The sequence below is a fragment of the Sinohyriopsis cumingii genome, chromosome 1 (genome assembly GCF_028554795.1).
Source record: "Sinohyriopsis cumingii isolate HCF-2022 chromosome 1, ASM2855479v2, whole genome shotgun sequence".
NCBI classification, from domain to species: Eukaryota; Metazoa; Mollusca; class Bivalvia; order Unionida; family Unionidae; genus Sinohyriopsis; species Sinohyriopsis cumingii.
In genome coordinates this window covers 73,701,097-73,721,935 of record NC_142961.1, presented here as the reverse complement: position 1 = coordinate 73,721,935, position 20,839 = coordinate 73,701,097, and the positions used below count along the sequence as shown (strand labels likewise).

Here is a 20,839-nt window from a genome sequence, read left to right as displayed (position 1 = left end):
ATGGAATATCAAATCTTGTTGATAAAACTTGCTTTGTTTTTAGAAGGAGTTTAAAGTAGCCCTGTCAAATCTGATGGACACAAGATGAAATATATTTAAAGTAGCCCTGTGAACTGAATTGCACAATATGAAATATATTTGATGTAGCCCTATCAAATTTAATGGGCTCGATATGGAATATAGTTAAATAGTCCTGTCAAATCTAATGGGCTCCATATGGAAAATACTGAAATTTGTCCTATCAAATCTGAAGGGCACGATATGTGATATATTTAAAGCAGCCATGTCATATCTGAGGGGAACGAGAGGGAATATGCACAAGACTTATTTTCGAGCTTTTGATCTGTCTTGAGGTTCCTTTTCGAATACAGCCTTGGCATAGAGCAAGGCGTCTAAAATACCTTAAATCATCAATAATCTTCGAGATAGACCTACAGAAAATTCAATTTCATCCCTTTGCGTGAAATCATTCTTGAATGTATGGATTAATTGAAGAAAAGGCTGGTAAAGTATTTGAAACTGGGATAATGTAAATCAACCAACCTGACCGTAATAACTGAGTAGAAAATGTAAAAAAATATTTTCATGTAACGTTATGTTATTATGTTTGTTCATGTCTATTCCGTCGAATACACATTTTCATTTCAGTACACACCTTTGTGTTGACTCAAGGATTTAAAAGGTATGGTGCTTACTTAGCTGAGGGTACCTTATGTATGTATGTATGTATGTATGTATGTATGTATGTATGTATGTATGTATGTATGTATGTATGTATGTGTATGTATGTATGTATGTATGTATGTATGCGTGTGTGTATGTATGTATGTATATATGTTTGTATCTTTGTATGTACGTATCTTTGTATGTATGTATGTGTGTAAGTATATATGTATGTATGTATATATGTATGTATGCATGTGTGTGCACGCACGCACGCACGCACGCGCGTACATACGTATGTATGTATGTATGTATCTTTGTATGTATGTGTGTACGTGTGTGTGAATGGATTGGATCGATCCATACATATGTGTATGCATGCGTCACTTGCCCCCTACGGAATTATTACTAACCCCATATAAGGACGGACAATTAAAAAAGTAAAAAGCTCCGAGCCCCCAGTCAGCAAGGCCGACGGTCTAAGTGTCTAAGATATAAAAATAATAAGGTGAAAGGCATCACAATTTAATAAACTATATCACGGTATTCAATATTCAGAGGACAATTTTTTAATATAATTGCTTCCAATCAGTACAAAGACCTATTCAAATTGCCAGTTATTTCATCATGCGAAATTAAAGGTGAAATTGTTTCCTTCCCGTGTTCCTTCTATGTTACTCATCTGAAACTTCCGCCTTATCGGTACTTATGGTACCCTTGTTTCCGTTCTCCGGTCCTGCGCCTTCGCACAACTGCCTGTTCTTACGTGCTCTCCTCCTGGTCTTCTCCTTTCTCTAATCATGTGGCGCCCTATCCCACCTGAAAAGCTTCATCATAAGCCTTTGTTCCAAATCTCGTCCGAAGTTCCTAGAATTCCTTTTTCTCATTTTTTTTTTTTTAGAATTCACAATTTGCTCTCGGAGTACTGTGATGTTTCTTTAGTCACGTTAAAACTGTACTGATTCTTCCAAATTGATTCTAACAGGATAACGTCTGGCTGCGTGAGAAACCCGCCCCAAATTTGGCTATCTTAGCTCTGACTTGATACCAGTGGTCTCTTTGAACTGTCTTGGGTAGTAGCACTGGCATGTTATAATGTCGGGTTTTCCGGTTTCTAAGCCTAAGCCGACCGGTGACATCAATGGCTGATTGCAAAACAAGCAGAGTTTCTCACCATCGCGGCAGGTTTCTCTTTGAATTAACCTCGAACATGACTGTGACGCAATGGCTACGTCACGGACTGGTAAATTCTTTCTTTCAGAATCGGTCTAAAGTCGTAGTATTATATAACACGTATTGACATTATGCAAAGATTTTTGAATTACGATTTCTATCAGCATACGTTTGTATACATGAGGCAGGAATGGTTAGCAAATTTTCTAACACAACGCGACAGTGTGCATTTATGTATGTTTGTAATTTCGAGGTCAATCATATCGGATAAGCGAGGTGGTCCTAATAGATTGATGGGGTTATTTTTTTTTGTTGTTTGTTTTGCTGAGAAATTTCCATTAAACAAAATGTACGATTTTTTCTTTGAAATATTACTCCCACATACATATGAAGCATATTTCTGTATATCAGATATAACAGAGGTGGTCTGGATGTTTATTCAGTATGACATAATTATCTCACTCATATAAGCTATACTTGCAGCTCGCACGTGGAGCTGTGTCCTCTGAAAAGAGAGCTGTACAACTAATACATTACGTCAAAAATAATGTTTATATTTTAATTCATAAAGTGTAATTTTTTTTTCTTTTCTTTCTTCATTAATGCCTGGTTTTATTTTATTTCTAAAATCTTTCAAAAGTCATAACGTTTTTTAAGCAATTAATGATGTAATTTAAAATGTCGTTTTTGTCATACCAACAATTGCTGCTTATGTATCTTTCAGGTTATGGCGACTTTCAACTTGCAAAAAAGTTGAAATGTCCCAATTAAAATAAAAATTATATATGTGGGTGTGATCCTTACAACCGTTAGGACACGGTTATTTTGTAAATTTATAGACTGGTGAAATCGTGAAGTTTTAGTAAAATATTTTGTTTTCTGATTATACTTAAAAACTAAAGAAACGTCTTCAGGGACCTGAATGTTTAATTTTTTAAAGAAGTTTAACCATATTTTATTTAATACTTTGTAATTTCATAATATTAGATTAGGTGTCCGTAACGTAATGTTTGTCCTACTGATAAAATAATGAGTCACGTGCTATATGTTGTTGAATAAATTACAATTATTTGCCCGTGCTATTGACTAATCAGATTGGTATCAGAAGGTAACGAAAGATTATTTAAGTGTGTAATACATCAAACAAATGATAGCGAAATTCGCTTTTCCAAGCATCTCACTTTCAAGGTACATCTGAATTTTCATCGTCACAGATTTATATAAACGTTCGAATCCTAATTGTTTGTTGTGATGTAAAAAAATTTAAAGGAGAGGTTGAAATGTCAATATTAAACTTATTAACACGTTCGAAAGGAGGTGAATTCCAGATAAAAAGCAAACGTAAATCTTGTGAGAATGAAAAAGGATATATGCTTGTACCGCATGGAATATTCGCCAATCTTGAACTATTCGTCGGTTGTAAATACCGCAAGAGGGAGATCAATGCAAGAAAAGAAGAAGCTGTCGAGGTTAGTAAAGTGCACACTTATAAGAGATAGGCAAGCAGACAACCAACAGCGACCGAAAGAGGTATTGATGAATTGACAGGCGGACATTCCGGGGAAATAAAAGAGGCAGAGAAGGCGAGAAATATGTAGATCACAAATGCTTCATAAATGTAACATTTTTGCGAACGTGGTGTGAGTACTGAATTCGTGAAAATATTGTAATAGTTAAAGCAATTTTACAATATAGAAACATAAAAATATCATCAGTTAGTGAACATAGCATTTCACAAACTCATATATTTTAGTATGTTTACGAAATGTTAATATCGGAATATATATTTTATACAGTAATTAGAAAGATAGATTATGACCGATAAATACAGAGGAAAATTGTTAACAGATAAATGGGCAGATTATTATATTTATTTCAATGTGCGCAAATCGCATGTAATTAAATCTGATGCGGACGATATATTTGGGTTCCGATTCATATAAAACTAATGATCGTATATGTATAAAAACGTTCAAAAACAAATAAAAGCAAAGTCATTTATCGATCTACTGGACACCTGTAGGTACACAGTGCTTCTAAGTGGAAGGCTGACATTTACATTTCTTGTGCTGTTTAGAAGCATCGACCAGCGCTATTAGTTACAACCTGTTAATTGGAAAATGGCGAGTCAAACTTCGTCCACATTAATATTTGCTAGTCATTACATACGTTAGATAAAAATCACACACAGAAAATATACATTTCTCAATTTCTTACTGATTGCAACATGGATGCCCTAACATCTGTAACAATTCTAAAACCTGATCGGAGAAGGAGAATATGTCATTAAAAGTTGTAATGTGTTGTGAGAAAACGTCAAATGTTAAGCCATTTACGTCATTCTTGGGTGGGTCTTGGTTGCCTGCCCAAAATGACGGTTTTGGTCGAGCCTTCTTTACGGTCTGCTAAACAAGATCTCATTTCATGATTGTTTCATGCTAATGTTGTTTTTCTGTTGCTGTTATTGTTTGTTAGAGTAGTTGTTGTTGTTTAAGATATAATTATACAGTGTTGTATCAAGTGAAGAATTTGGTCTGAAACAACGAAGCGATTCTGTTTGCATTCTAAATTCGGCACAAAGGCAGAAGATATTCCAGAAGGGGTCCTTCTGGCTGGTTACATAACTAATTGTTATTGTGAACCATCGATAAGAAGCGGTTTTTAAAAAGTATAATTTTAATAGTGTTTTCTTTTTTCTTTTTTTTAAATAATTTTAATTGTAGCAGAAGCAGTATTTTTTTACCGTATATCGTTCGTGTCTAATCAGATCTATCTTTGTTGGAAGATCGACACGATTTATTATATATGTTATCATATCCCTTTATATATTACCGATAATATTGAAAAAGAAATTATCGAACCCATTACTGTTTTAGTGCACAAAAAGAAAAACAACATACGCTTCACCCACATTACTTACTGACCCTTCTCTTTGTATTTTGACGCAGACAATATTCCCAAAATTCAATTGTTAAAGGTTCGTAGATAACACTGGTCAACAGTGAAATCATTACTGACTTGAAAAGGCCCTAATCTGTAGTATTTTGGTGTGCCGAACACGAATATAACCGTGAAAAATTTGTATTGGCTCTCGTTTTGAAGATATTCATATACCTCATTTTCTATGTTTCACTGTGTAAATTTCTCCAGTAGGACTGCAGCAACATCCGGAATAATGATGTAACATTGCATAATACCATCATGCTCACATCATCCACAGTTGATTGCATCATTTTCTGAGGCAATGCAATACTAATGCCATGCGGCTGCTGAAGTAAGTTGACGTCAGCAGTGTACTATACATGTGTAGGCCTATTATACTAATGCCAGGCGGCTGCTGAAGCTGACGTAAGCAGTGTACTATATAAAGCCCAATCAGATAGGTTCAGCATTTAAAATATTTTAGACGTTGTGCGAGACAGTTCAAGCTACTGTTACATAAAACTTATTATTTTATCCATTTACGTACAATAAAGAACAGTAATGCCTCGAAAGTGTGTTAATACCGCGGACAATTTTTGCTATATTTGTGGGGAAGTGACATTTGCCAACCAGAAGAAAAGTATCAATTCTCAAGTGAAGAAGGCATATCATCTTTACTTCGGATGCAAGGTTGGTGACCAAGACAAGCCTTGGCTCCGCATATATGCTGTGCTACATGTACAACACAGCTTTCACAGTGGTTGAATTGCAAAAGGTCATCAATGCCGTTTGCAGTCCCAATGGTGTGGAGAGAGCCAAGCAACCACCTAAATGACTGTTACTTCTGCTTGGTTCCTCTTTCCGGCGGAATAACGAAGCGAAAGAAGTCAAGAATAGTCTACCCAAACATTCCGTCTGCATTGAGACCAGTTCCACATGGTGAGGGACTTCCTATTCCAGAACCTCCAGCAGAATATTCTCTTGATTCATCTGACGAAGACAAAGGTGAGTCGACCTGTTCTTCTCCTGGTCCATCAGCATGCAGTGATCCAGATTTTCACTGTGGTGCATCATCAACCCCACACAGAATAACACAGGAAGAACTAAATGACCTGATTCGTGATTTGGACTTATCAAAGAACAAGGCAGAATTGTTAGGATCAAGACTCCAACAATGGAATCTTCTAGAAGAAGATGTCACAATTACTGCATATCGAAAGCGCCACCAGCAATTGGAGCCTTTCTTCAGAAAGGAAAGTAATCTGATATTCTGTTCCGATATTGAGGGCCTCATGAATGCTTTAAAAATCACTCATGACCCACAAGAATGGAGACTATTTGTGGACTCTTCGAAACTGAGTCTCAAGGCTGTGCTTTTGCACAATGGAAACATTCTTCCATCTATTCCAGTAGCGTATGCTGTCCACATGAAAGAGACATACGATAACTTAAGGCAGCTACTGAATTCCATTGAGTATAACAAGTACAGCTGGCACCTCTGTGGTGATTTGAAGGTAGTTGCCCTTTTAATGGGACTGCAGCAAGGATATACAAAATACATGTGTTTCTTATGCGAGTGGGATAGCCGAGCAAGGGAAATGCACTACATGAGGAAGGAATGGACTCACAGGCAGAATGTAGCCATTGGAGAGAAGAATATCCAACACCCAGCTCTGGTTGAGGCTCAGAAAATCTTGCTACCACCCCTTCACATCAAACTAGGTTTGATGAAGAACTTCGTGAAAGCCATTGACCGGACTTTGCCAGCATTCCGATACCTGCATGAAAAATTCCCTCGACTCAGCGAAGCAAAGATTAAAGAGGGAGTTTTTGTGGGTCCTCAGATTCGAGAGCTTTTCAAAGATGACCGGTTCAACAACTTGCTGGAAGGTGACGCGAAACAAGCATGGAATGCTTTTCGCCTAGTTTCTACAAACTTCCTCGGAAATGTTAGGGCAGAAAACTATAAGGAACTAGTAGAAGACATGTTGATGAAGTATAAGAAACTTGGCTGCAATATGTCTCTAAAGATTCACTTCCTTCATTCCCATTTGGATTTCTTTCCTAGCAACTGTGGTATTGTTAGTGATGAACACGGCGAACGTTTTCATCAAGATATCGCAACAATGGAACAAAGATACCAGGGAAAATGGTCCACTACAATGCTGGCTGACTACTGCTGGACACTCCTCAGAGATGCTCCCGAACAGCTGTACAAGAGACAGGCGAAGAAATCTAAGATGTAGTCAATGACTTGATTTTTTATAGGTAGGCTATTACAGTTGACCTTTTACTATTGGAATGCATTTCGTTATGTAAACATTAATTTCTTGCAGATTACAAAAAAACTAGAGCCAATTTTGCAATTTGACTGTCATATTCGTGTTCAGCACATAAAAATTGATAAGAATTGACTAATTTTATTTCAGTAACATGACTTTTGTAAAAATTTGTTGTCCAGTGTAACCACTGACCTAACATTTCCCAGATATCAATTAGCAATTAACAAGACAGTAGCTACGTCTCTTAGCTTAAAAGAATTGCCTTTGTTCACAGAAAAATGATATTGCTGTTTCTATTAACTCACAGAGAGATGTGCATAATGAATGTGATTCAATATGCCTAATGTCAAACACATTCCGAATGACAAGCGGTTCGTCTGCTGTTGAAAGCCGTAAAATACTACGTATGGTTCAAAATGTTAAGTATTAGATTTTATGTTGACAATTCTTCGTCAATACTATTATTTTAAAACTACTTTATTTGAAGCAATTACCCATCACACAATGTAATAATGTGTTTTCCATATTAATCGGTTAAAATACTCGATTAGTATTAAATGAACGCAAAGTGTGGTTCTTTTGTAAAGCACGCACTGAAACCTAAAATAAACACAATGCTATTGAAAAGCCATTAGTGCTGAGTGCTTCCTTCGGTTTTATTGTTTATGTAATTGTCTGCTTTTGTACAATGTTTATTTTGAACTTTTGACTAATGCAAATTGTCATATTGTTTTTACGTTCTGAGAAATAACCTTTTCCTGCATTTAGTTATCCTTGGTCTCTTGCCCCGGAAAGCAATTGTTTTTATATAAGATGAATTAATTTGAACACTTTGAGATGATTTAAATCAATGACCCAGGTGAATAAATGAGAGTCACATAGCATTCTAGTTTGTATTTAACACAGCTGATTTCCCTACCTTGCCTGTAAACTCCAAATTTCATAATGATCCATGACACAAAACTATGACAAAGTCTAGTCGGTTAAACTGTATGAAAGGCACATCGATTATTATTTATCAAATAATCGCTAACTACTGTTAGAGAACACAAACCGTATCGTACATTTCTAAGCAATATATCGAACTTTATTTTGATTAATTATGTTTTGGTTCCCTATTGTAAGTATTGTGGTGTCTTGTCTAGATAAGTATTAATGTGATTCGTTGCTGAATATACAATGACTGGTTTTAGTCCTGTAAGTAATACAATGAGAAGCAAAGCAAAGCGAGTAATATGTATGATTGTGGCAGTGTATTTCATTCTCACTGACAAAGTATAATTATTAAACGCTTTCATTGTCATTTTTTTTCTTCTTCTTTCTGTAAGCTTATGCAACTATCTCTATAAATATAGAAATTAACGATGTTAATATTTATGGTCTCTTTTCTATTTTTACTTGCACAACAGGTGATGTCACGTGACCCTTTTATGGAACTTATGAGTTTTTGTTTCAGAAAGATCCGCAGTCTCCAAATTCGTGCGCTACTTGTGTTGTTTAAAGACATATTATGCCTAAAATACATGTATGGGGACTATACTAAGTCAGTTAATTTGTCTGTTATATGAGTTGAATATCTCTTTTTGATCTTGTAACATTGCTCCAGATTAATTTTTAATTAACCTATTCATTGGTGTTTGCGGATCTCCAAGCATATAATGCTACTTTAGTCACAATTTTTCAACCAGTTATTGATGTAGGCCCAAATCGAATCGATAAATGTAAGCCCAAATCGAATCGATAAATGTAAGCCCAAATCGAATCGATAAATGTAGGCAAAAATCGAATCGATAAATGTAAGCCCAAATCGAATCGATAAATGTAAGCCCAAATCGAATCGATAAATGTAGACCAAAATCGAATCTATAAATGTAAGCCCAAATCGAATCGATAAATGTAGGTCCAAATCGAATCGATAAATGTATGCCCAAATCAAATCGATAAATGTAAGCCCAAATCGAATTGATAAATGTAAGCCCAAATCGAATCATCAGAAACGAGCAAATGGTGCATATAACGTTCTGTGATGTTCTTATTGCCTCTGTAGAAATGAGATCGCCTGCATCAACGCACAGTGTTTCTTCTTACAGTAGTCTACGTCCATATAATTTCCCATTATCTTTTCCAGCTTGCATCCCAGGGTAACCTTGCAGAGTTTGAACGCCTGTATAATGCAGATAATACAAAACTGTCGATACAAGACAGTAAGGGTCAGGCCGCTGTTCACAAGGCCGCTGAGAATGGGAAAGTCAACATTTTGTCGTTCATCTGCGAGCATGGCGGAGGTAAAACTTTTTTTAGTTTTGTTACTTTCACGTATTTAGAATGTTGCGATGGGCGGGGCATCTAAGTTACGTTTTGCTCCAATACGAATCCGCCAACTAATGTTTATTTATTTGTTTATTGTTATTATTATTGTTATTATTGTTATTATTATTATTATTATTATTATTTTCTTGTGTCTCCATTTCTTCATCTGTCTTTCAATCTTACAGTAAATGCCATAAAGTCTATTAATAGTGATCGTAAATTTTTCGTTGTCTCGTCTGCCTAGCATTATGTTTTAGTTACGTTCAACGCAATATTGATATTAATATTGACATTAGATACTTTCAACGCAATATAAATAGAATGAATCGACTAATAAATATTTTTTTTTTTAAATTGGGCCAATACGCTTTCATAAAATGCGATATCATGCGATCTCTCTTTCTTCGTTGGTAGTAATTGTCAGGTTATGATGAAAACACTTACGATGCATTAAACACATTTTGTGAAAAAATAGGCTATTTGCTGTGTCAATATTTTCAATTCAGTTCTTTGTTCTTGCATATATATATATATATATATATATATATATATATATATATATATATATATATATATATATATATATATATATATATATATATATATATATATATATATATATATATAAAGACTTTATTTGTGCTCCTTTAGCGCCGCAAGGCAATTGAGGAAAATATTCACCTTTCTTTCATGCAAAATGTATAAAACAGAAAAAGAATAAAACCCCGACTATTACAACATTTCAATAATGAAAACATCACTTTTAATTTTATATTAGGAGAATTAAAACTTCCATGGACGACAAACCTTAATATTCAGAATTAAAGGATGCTGGAATGAAATTTGATCTATGACAAAAACGGTTTTATCTAATGTTTTATTATATATAATTTGTAAGAAGTATTGTTCACTCGAGAGAACATAAGCTCTGTTAAATTTCTGGTTTAACACTATTCATTTTCACTCGCAATTTGCAGACTTGAATATCCAGGACAAAGCTGGCAACACTCCCCTCCACCTGGCCGTGATAGCCAAGCAGACAGCGAGTATCGACTTTCTGTTGGATCACGGGGCTGCGCCTGCCATCTTTAACGCAGCTGAGATGGCGCCATTGCATCTTGCAGTAGAGATCGACTCCGTCAAAGTCTTGGAGGTAAGTGTTTTATACCAATTTATAAGGATATTATGTTACGTCATAATTAGTACCTTCTTTATTTCCAGTGTTATTCCATATTTACCCCCACCCCCCCGGCACAGTGTGTCACTACACGCGACCGCCATTAAAGTACTGCTTACATACACCGATATTTTATATGTACTTCATTCGATAAATACTTAAAGGTAAGAGTGGGCGCAACCATTTTCTTATAATCCTAAATTTCTGTAAGTTATAACTCACTCATTTTCTTTAGAAATTTTCGACTTTGTATTCTAACATTTTAGTATACAATGAGATCAGAATACAAGGACATATTGTAATTTAATACTTAGTGAATACTGTCCGGCATTGAGAGAGAGAGAGAGAGAGAGAGAGAGAGAGAGAGAGAGTAGTCTGCTTGCCTGAATAAACAACTCAGTGAGAGACGGGGGGTGGGGGGTAGGCAGCCTTCTGATATTTCCATATTTAATTAATAATAATCGATTTTTAGAGCATCATTATAGGTTTAATAAACAAGACAACAACAACAATAATAAAGCTTAGAATAAATTACAGTATGTGTGCCTCGTAAGCAAGAAATTTAGTGTCGACAGGCTATTGCATCTTTGAATCATTGATTATATGACAGCTGTAGATAAATTCCAAGAGAGAGAGAGAGAGAGAGAGAGATGGGAACATTGGAAATCATATATTTGGTCGATTCATTGAAGGTAAATCTTAGTTTGATGCCTTTTTCTCGTGCATATTAAAGTGAATTTTCTCTAAATCGCATAGTTATTCCAATTTCATGGGGATAAGAACCATTTTACTGTCTAGTTTGCATTGAAACACTAAGAAAGCTAACGAATTTAGTTAAGTAGTACTTTATCGATAGGTATATGACTGTTGTAATCCTGTAATATATAAGGTAGAATACTGTATCAGTTGAGGTCCATCCAATGTTACAAAAGGAAGACACAAGAAAATATATCAACGAATTTATTGCATTATACGACGGACAACATATTTCTGTAGTCACCATACCTTCAGTGTGGTAGAAAATGAAATAGCATGTAGTGTACCACATTGTTTACACTGCTGACAACGCATAAAGATGGCAGCGGTTGAAAAGTATGACGATAGCTCGGTTACTATTAAAACGATCCAATTGGAAGTTGAACAGTTTTATCAGTGCAGTCCTACAATTCCTTAAATCTATACTTTAAAACATTTTTTCTTCTTCTAGTGTCTACTGAAACATGAAAATATCAACCCCAACCTTTCAGGTGAACAGGGTAATACAGCTCTACACTTCTGTGCTTATAAGGATCGGGCCGACTGTGCAAAGAAACTGGTATGATGTCTTCATAAAGTGACACGTGTGCAATCTATACTAATAATGCTATGAAAAAGAAATACAAAATATTGACAAATAAATCCACAGTTACCATCCCATTTTAATTCATACACCGTAAGAATATTACCCATACATTGTTTTAAATTCTTCAGCTTTAACATTTTATAAATGACCATTTGTTTCTTTTTTTTCCCCTTCCGAACATTTCATTCTGAACTAAGAACAAAAAGGCCAAGAACTAAATGTAACCTTGCCTGTAAAATGTATTTTCCTCCATATGTAATTAAATATTCATGCTCGCATCACTGAATTTATTTCTGTCAGAGATTACAAGTCTTTTCATAGAAATATAATGTTTAAAATTGCCATAGTAACGGTGAAGAAACAATTCAATGCAAGCCGGGGAGTTATTGGAATAATTTGGGCTTGAGCTCAAAATACTTTAACAGTCAGAATACACTTAAAAGTGTAGAAAATAATTTTTAGAAAGACACACAAAATTCCAATGTTTGAAAATTTTATGAAATACCTTACACGGTTTGAAACTCATTCTATTTACAATCTTTAAAAAATGTTGTCTTTTCCTTTTCTTTTCTAAAAGTTGGAATACGGCGCCAGACCCTGTATCCGGTGTAGGAATGGCTATTTTCCCATAAATGTGGCGGGAAAATGTGCAGCAGCAAAAACACTTGAGATTCTCATTCAGCATGGTAATACGAGTGCATTACGAGTGTGTGTGTGTGCCCGCGCGCGTGTGTGTGTGTGTGTGAGCACGCTAGACACAAAGAGAGAGTATAGATTTCTTTTTTTTAGGTTTTTCAGTTTATTGCACGTATACTGTAGCTTTCCCTCAAGTATTTCACACTATGTTGCTTTGAACAGATATAATCAGATAATACTTATATTCCCTGCCAAAAGTAGTACAAAATTTTACTTGTTTGAAGACACAATAAAGACATTATCATCAAGGAAATTTCACTAATAACGAACAAGCCTCTTATTGTATTTTTAAGCAATTAGTATTTACTTCCCTTGGAAGTGTAGGCTTCTTCATAGTTGGTATGGACAATACTGTTATATTGGTATGAGAATCGACAAAATCACCAATATGGTTCAAAATTCAAAGATGTATGTTAATTAAAATAAACCATCATGTTTAAAAAATTAGGGACGTGCTACTGGGTGCATATTTTTCTCATGAAATTTCTGACGTCCGCTAATGTAACATATTTTCGATTTTCGAACTTGTATAATTGATGTAACAGCAAAGCTCTATAGCAACGGAATATCTATAAATGCATTATGAAGCAATAACTTTACGTGTATTAATATTACAAGTAATAAATCAGAGAAAGCAATTATTACAGAAAAAAGTTAATAAATGATAATAAGTAATATTGAATAGGAATCCTATCCTGAACGGATAATTGTTTATAGTACGTATATTTTCTGGTATACTAGATCACCGTACGGTATGTTCAAGGGCAAACTTTGGCGATAACCTTGACAATTTTAACTGTGCCCTGCATAATGAGAGTTATAATCATTATAAAATTCGTCAACATACGAATAAAAAAAGTTCGTCATATACCTCATTGAGCAATAAGATTTACTTTGTTCCTACGTGAGTCCATGGGTCGATCCGCGACAGTCTGTCTCTCCTAGCTTTATGCTGCTATTATTTGACAGTCGTTTCTCCGAGGAATTTTTTAAATAAAACCAGGCTATTGTTCAGTGTTATATGTCCTTTTTTTTGTGGGGGGGGGGGGGCACAATGTTACAACCTGCCAGAATTTTATACAGGTGTTTGTAGGCTTTTCAACGCAGTCGATGAAGTGCTGAAAAATAATTTATTCCCCAACAACTTTTCGTCATATCCGCTAATTAAGCGACTCATCGGTTTAAAAAAAAAGAACTTGTGAAGTTTGTATTGTACTATATTCAAGTATTTGTAGCATTATTAGTGAGGTCAAGCCCACGATTTTGATGCTGTGAAGGAACTATTGATAAATAAAACAACTAAATTAGTCTGGCAGCAGTGCGAGGACAATTATGTAAATCACCGACAAAGTCAATGAAGCTTTCGCATTTCAGTCGTTGAGAGCATTAAAGATCAGAGTTTAGTTTATAATCTTTACCGTTTTGCATTTCCTATCAGTTAATCCGCTGTTTTTCAGTAAATTGCATTTTGGCGCATTTGTAAGTAAAATAAATTGTTTGCGACGTTTGCGTTAGGCCAATAAATCACCCCCTCTCTCGTGATGATATTGACTGCCGGTTTAGGGGCTGATATCGCCTAATTATTAAAACCTGCGAAAATCGGCAGCCAATTTTGTCTGCATACATCTATGCACATTTTATACACTTACCAGTATTTTTCGCGGCTGTTTAGCTACCATCAGCTGAGGGGTTCTTTTGGTGACACGTACGTTATATTTCCGGAGAAAGTCATTTTTTTGGCGACATGTAAATCCACGTGAAATAGCACAACCAACTGTCCTGTGGCCATTTTGAATTTCGCGCTAGACATCGCTGTTACTGAATATCGGTAAGTGGCTAAAGTGTACGCAGGTGTATTCCGGAATGATTTGTATGCAGCAAAATTGCACATTCATTTTAATGAACAGATAACATCATACCCACATATCGTCTATCATTATCATCAGATATTTAGGGAATTAATTTATCGGACTACGTTTGAATTAATTATAATTATCACTATGAAACCTCAAGTAAAATAATAACAATTTGTAACGATTGTTGCGATACTTCTAATAGGGTGCCTATGTTCCACAAATAAACGTACACGACCAAAAGAAATATAAAGTAATGTATAATCACTCAAAATATAACGGAAATGAACAAAAAACAACAAATAAAAATGATTTTAAAAGAATATTGAAAATAATGTCGAGTACTGCTTATGAAAATATAAATTTAATTTACTACCTTTTCATTACCAAGAATGTTGAAAACTTACCTTACCTCCTCTCATAATTACAAGCAGTTAATATATTATATTATTAAATTAGTATCAGTCAATTACCCAGGAAGTTGAAAACTTACCATACCTCCTGTCATAATTTAATTTCCTTTTTATGACTCCGATTATATTTACAATCGTAAAATTTCGTTTAACGTGTATACGCAGTGGCAGTGGTCCTTAACTGTTTTGTGCCTACGGACAAACACATTTGAGAGTTTATAAGAGAGTGGCGGGCACCAACCACTACTCCGTACAAATTCTGATATGCCTTTGGATACGCATTAGCGTTAATGTACCTTGCGAGTTTATACATTTTAATGTGCGTTCCCTACCAAAATTACGGCCTTTCTTATTAATTATAACCTCTTTCCGTGAAAACGTATCATTTTGATCACTAAATGTATGATCCAAAAAACGGGGACCTAAGCCTTGGCGGGCGCCATGGCACCCGCTGTCACCGCACTGGGGACCATTGTGTTACGGCTTTGAGGCATTCCGGAGGCTGTGGATTTTATATGTAATGGCATTTACAACCTATACCCACTTAAACATATACCGTACGTTTTGCATAATAATTTCTTTCTTTTTGATTGTCAAATTGTCAACTAAAGTACCTTCATACTGGCTTTTAATATTTTATTGTCGGCTAAACTGCATTTACACTGGAGTTTGACACAATACTTTTACAATACTTCTTAATAACAGAATGAATATTCACAAAATGATGTTAGGTTATACTTAAAATTTCAGTAGCAATAGTTGTTTTTACTCGCTTGAGTTCATTTTCGGTTGCAATTCCTTAATTTCATTTGTTTTCATTTCATTTATTTCGTCCACTTTGGCTCCTTTTCTTTTATTTCTTTCAATTTCTAAAGTGAACGTAATGTGTTTCAGAATATTTATCAGGTGTTCAACTGCCATGCAGTGAAGGGGGCCCCAAGTATTTTCATGGCCAACTATGCAAATGTAGTTTCGCGGTAAATCATAAACGATTAAAAGAAATAATTTGAAAGCGATATAGCGTGGCTTGCTGGGGCCCTTGCAGCAAGGCAGCCACATTTATGCAACGGTGTACGAAAAGGGTGAAAATCATATGTACCGCTGCAAAGGCATCTAAAATACCGTTGTAACCATATTCAATTGTCGTTAGAATGCTAAAATGTGTCGATGTAACGATATTGTTATCGCTGCAACGATACAGTTATCGCTGCAACGGTATCTTTTAGACTGGTGCCATTGCAGCTGTATTCTTGTATATATCGTATCATTTCAGCACTAAGATCACTACTGTAGAGGCAATTTTTATGACATCATTCTAAAATTATATTCTGCTGCTGCAGCAACAAAATAAGCCAACGCTAGAATACAAGCAACTGTTTCAGCAACGTAAAACTACATCGCAACAGTATGCAAGTATCGTTACAGCGTTAGTTTAATGTCATTGCAGCGATATACTGATATCGTTCCAACGACGCCCGTGTTAAAAAAAAGGCAACGTCATGCGGATGTCACTGTAACGGTATTGGTAATTTTTATCATTTTCGGGGCACCATAATTTTAGGAGGATAAACGAAGGGTAGATCGCTGAAGTTATGGACAGAACTTTGCCATACTAATGTTATACATATCTCAGGCTAAACTACTGTTAGACATCTCTCCTGGCTTATTCTACGTCACCGGGCTTTTCACGTTACTCTTATTTGCTAGAGGTGCGCAGTATTTGTAGTCTACCGGTTTACCGCGGTATTTTTTTTCGGTCGTACTGTTACATGCCATTGTGCTTTTTCACTGTACCGGTACTGCGGTAGTTTCTGTCTGTGTGGAATGTATTTAAATTACACTAGTAAATCTTTTTACAAATTTAGTGATTCTAGCATCACGTTTTCATTTATCGTGACAAAATAATTCACATAGATGTTTGTTATTTGTTTTTACAAAACCATTCTATTCATCACAAATTAATAAAGAATATTACAAATATCATTTTAATTACTATCATTTGATCACATATTCCTTTACGATGCTTACTTGCCCCCCTCTGATAAATATCTTATCGGAGTGTTGGCATATCACTCAAAGTTTCCCTTCCTATTATATCAAACTGCAGCTAGTAAATTGTAGGCTTTCGTGTCAACACTTCTATTTATATAAAAAAAACTCTCAAACATCAGCGCGATGTCAATCACAACAACTGACACACGCTGACACACACACACATCTAAAATTAGTCTCCTATAAGGTATGACCATTTTTTCTCGTATGGTAAGTCTGCGATTTTTTCTTAAGCTAAACTTATTTTTTTCTTTTAGTTCAAGATAATTATTTATTTTTTAAAATAATGCAGTTGATATAATAAGGATTTATTTTGCCATAAATCATAGAAATATATTTTTCCAGCTACTGACAGACGGAAATTAAACAAAATAGTGTCAGGCCCCTGTCCCAGAACATTGAATTATTGGTCCCTAATGTGATTGCGGTATGCCATGGGGCGTATTGCGTTATGTCCAGAAATGCCGAATTAAAATTATTTAGTGGTACCTAGCTTTATTGCTTAATAATACTTAAACTTGCAATGTTGTATTTCTAAGAATAGAAGTATTTAACATGCTAAAACGTGGTCGCTGTGATCTGTTTTCAGGGTTAAATTCAAAGTTGCTGTGTAGGCACTGGTTTCATTGTCTTCTCACTCATAAGTACCTGAGTTGCAATGTGGCTGCGTTAACATATCCAGATATAGTGGGGTATAACGTGAACTCCTATTTACTGTCAACTAAAGTGGCTTTTTTTGGTTAAGATTGATCGTCTTATTCCATTACGTATGTTTTACTAAGTATGGAATGCTTTCTTTTTATGTGGATGACCCAATGTTGTTTACACTATATTTCATTCTCCTTTATATCGTTCCAGTAAAACTATAGAGGTTATGTTTTCGCCATCACTGGTGTATATTGATTCAGTAATAATGAGCAGGAAATCTTGCTAACTGAAAGTTTTGTTAAAGAATCATATTTTATAGATTAAACAAGAACATAAAAGCTAATAAAGGGGACTAACTGAATGGTGTGGTATATGAACAAACACGGTCTGGAAATATTTAAATAGTGCGATTTATTAGTAGTCAATCAATCAACTAACAAACTGGCAAATCAATAAATCAAATAAACCATTCTCAAAAAATCTGCTTCAATTTCAATTTTACAGTGGAGGCATTGGGTTACAAACGTGAGGACGTCTTGTCCTTCAGTGACAAGCAAAACAATATGCCCCTTCATTGTGCAGTTAACAGTGGAGATCTTACGGTAAGCTCTAATTTTTGCCGCTCTTCTAGACGTGGGACCCTACGCTAATAACCTTTAACGTCGGTTTATATTTCTCCTTTGAATACGTTCCTAGATCACATGAACATTAGGGAATATAAGCCCTACTAGCTCCCGAATCCAGCCCTCCTAAAGACGAAAATTCCTCTTTTCTGTCTAATATCTATCTATTTATCTCTCTCTCTCTCTCTCTCTCTCTCTCTCTCTCTCTCTCTCTCTCTATATATATATATATATATATATATATATATATATATATATATATACATACATACATACATACATACATGCAAAGAGCAATTAATCCTGCCCATCACGGTCCCTTGCCGCCTTCAGGTGGCTTTAGTTTTACATTTTCACTGGTGAACTTAAAAACGTCGTTCACTTTGCCTTCCAAAACCAAGTGGACGTCTTCTTGCATTAAGGGGGCCCCGAGTGGCCGAGTGGTCTAAAGCGCTCTCCGTTACGGATCACTGCCATCTCACCTCTGTCTGCGTGGGTTCGAATCTCGGATTTGGCCGATGTGGGTATGTGAGAAAGCTTGCCAGTAGCTTCTCAAGGGTCGGTGGTTCTATCCGGGGATTTCTCGGGTTCTTCCTCCACCATTAATACTGGCCGCCATGTATAGCCTATCGTGTGCTGAAAAATGGCGATAAAACCTACAACAACAACAACAATCTTCCATTAAGATACCGTGCCACACTCTGGTGTATTTCCGTACCGCTTAAAATTGCGTGGGCAGAACAGAACATTTTAATCCGGTTAAAGGAATCTATGTACAGGGCAGAGCCTAAATGTTTAGTTTAGTTGGATGTTCAGCACCTTTGATTCAAGATATCGAGGGATGCAATTGATTAATGTCTGTTGCAGAGTGTTCCCGAGTCAAATACCGTCTGGGAAGAAGGAGTGCTTGTATCTGTTTGTCCTTGCAAATGGGACTAAGTATTTCAGACTGTGGCCGCGTGTTGATTGTATTGGTATTAGGTATCCTAATGGTACATCAATAAGTTCGTGGACAATCCGGAGCATCATTACAGCTCTATCTTGTGCTCTTATCTCATGGAGGGTGGGCATCTGTAGCTGTTGAAGCGAAACTGTATGACTGCTAGTTCTGTGTTGATCTCCAGTCATGAATCGTGTTTCTCTGCGCTGGACGATCTCCAGCTGGTTGACTTATTCCTTGGAAGGCGGGTCCGTTACTGACTTGGTCTTTTTGTACAGAATGCAGTCATCAGCGTGCAGTAAATTGTTTGGGTATGCATTCTGGTAGATCGTTAATGAACAGTAGGAATAGCAGGGGTACAAGAACATGTCACTGAATAATTGCTGACTCTACATGCGCTGTTCATGTGACATGGGAAATCAAAGGACCGAGAATACTAGTGTCTGTAACATGATAAATCAAAGCACCGTGAATACTAATGATTTTAGATAGCCTTTTGTCGCTATTACGTCCGGAGAATTTAAACAGTTTGGGTGAATTCTACGAAATTTTAGGTACAACCCCCCCCCCCACGTCAGAGCATGACATTTAAGTCTGGGTGCATGCGTTTTACAGATGATCTGAACCACCTTTTTCTACTTCCTTCCGGCTTCCTTTATTTACAGCGAGAATTTGGACATGCAGTTCTAAGGAAAACTGTATGAAACGGGAAATGATGTGGGAAATCAAACGACCGATAGTACTGGTGTTTTGAACATATAAAATCAAAGGACCGAGAGTACTGATGTTTCTGGCCAGCCTTGACGGAGACGCTGTTACATTTGATGCATTTTGATACTTTAAGGAGTTTCAACCGTCTGTTCAGTCATCCAGCACTAGTATTGGCTGGTTTCGTTTTCGAAAAGCCGTTTGTACCGATTTGACGACTACATCCAGTGGATATGGATAGCTCTCTTGGACGGTACCGTGACATTATTAGAGAAGATGGCTACACTGCGTCTATACCTTCGGGGATGTATTATATAGATATCATCATTGAGCCCGACCAGTATGACCCGCACACTGAATGTGGAGATAGTTCATGCTTAGATCCCACCATAATGCGGACTGAGTATTGCTTTAAAGTGGCGATACAATTTATGAGGTGTTGCCGAACTCAGAATGTTTGCTAATCCTCTTCTACATCGGCATGTAAGGGTCAAGAACTCGGGGGGGGGGGGGAGGGGTTGGGTTACCAAAAGAGAGGCATCCCCTCCTTTCGTCTTCACCACAGTTGTGATAAATCTAGGAATTTGCCGAGAGTCTATCTGCCAAGGCCAGTGACCTAGGCAGTTCGAAAGCTTCTTTCTGAGAGTCAACTTCTGGCATTCTTTGCAGTCTTGCTGGTGTAAGATCCATTCTGATACCTTCATAAGAGATCACCCAATGCTAGAAATGACCCATATTGCAGTCAGTATGACATCGCTTGCTTTTATGTGGTGGATAAAGACATTTTGCTAGATTTGGCGAATCTGGAGATTTCTTAGGTCTGCAGATAAGGCCAGCAATGAACATCCCGCCCTGTTCCTGTTTAGCTCCCTTTTGATTGCGTCTGATGTTCGATGGCAAGATAGATAGAGTGTGGGGACAGACAGCTCAAAAACTGCCCCTCCATCTCTTTTTCTAATCAACCATCACCTTATATATTCACCCTCAATGACAAATGGCCTGGAGACAAAGAGTCTTGGGATAATGTTTAACCCCAA

The 20,839-nt window shown here is 36.2% G+C and overlaps 1 protein-coding gene across 1 annotated transcript in view; it reads left to right on the top strand.

The window, feature by feature from the left end:
- Positions 1 to 20,839, top strand: part of LOC149807122 (transient receptor potential cation channel subfamily A member 1-like) — an 81,410-nt gene that overhangs the window by 21,350 nt on the left and 39,221 nt on the right. The window contains exons 2-6 of the mRNA XM_089962328.1: positions 9,169 to 9,325; positions 10,328 to 10,503; positions 11,735 to 11,842; positions 12,447 to 12,555; positions 18,036 to 18,133. Coding sequence (XP_089818454.1) covers positions 9,169 to 9,325; positions 10,328 to 10,503; positions 11,735 to 11,842; positions 12,447 to 12,555; positions 18,036 to 18,133 — 648 coding nt within the window. The remainder of the gene's footprint in view (positions 1 to 9,168; positions 9,326 to 10,327; positions 10,504 to 11,734; positions 11,843 to 12,446; positions 12,556 to 18,035; positions 18,134 to 20,839) is intronic.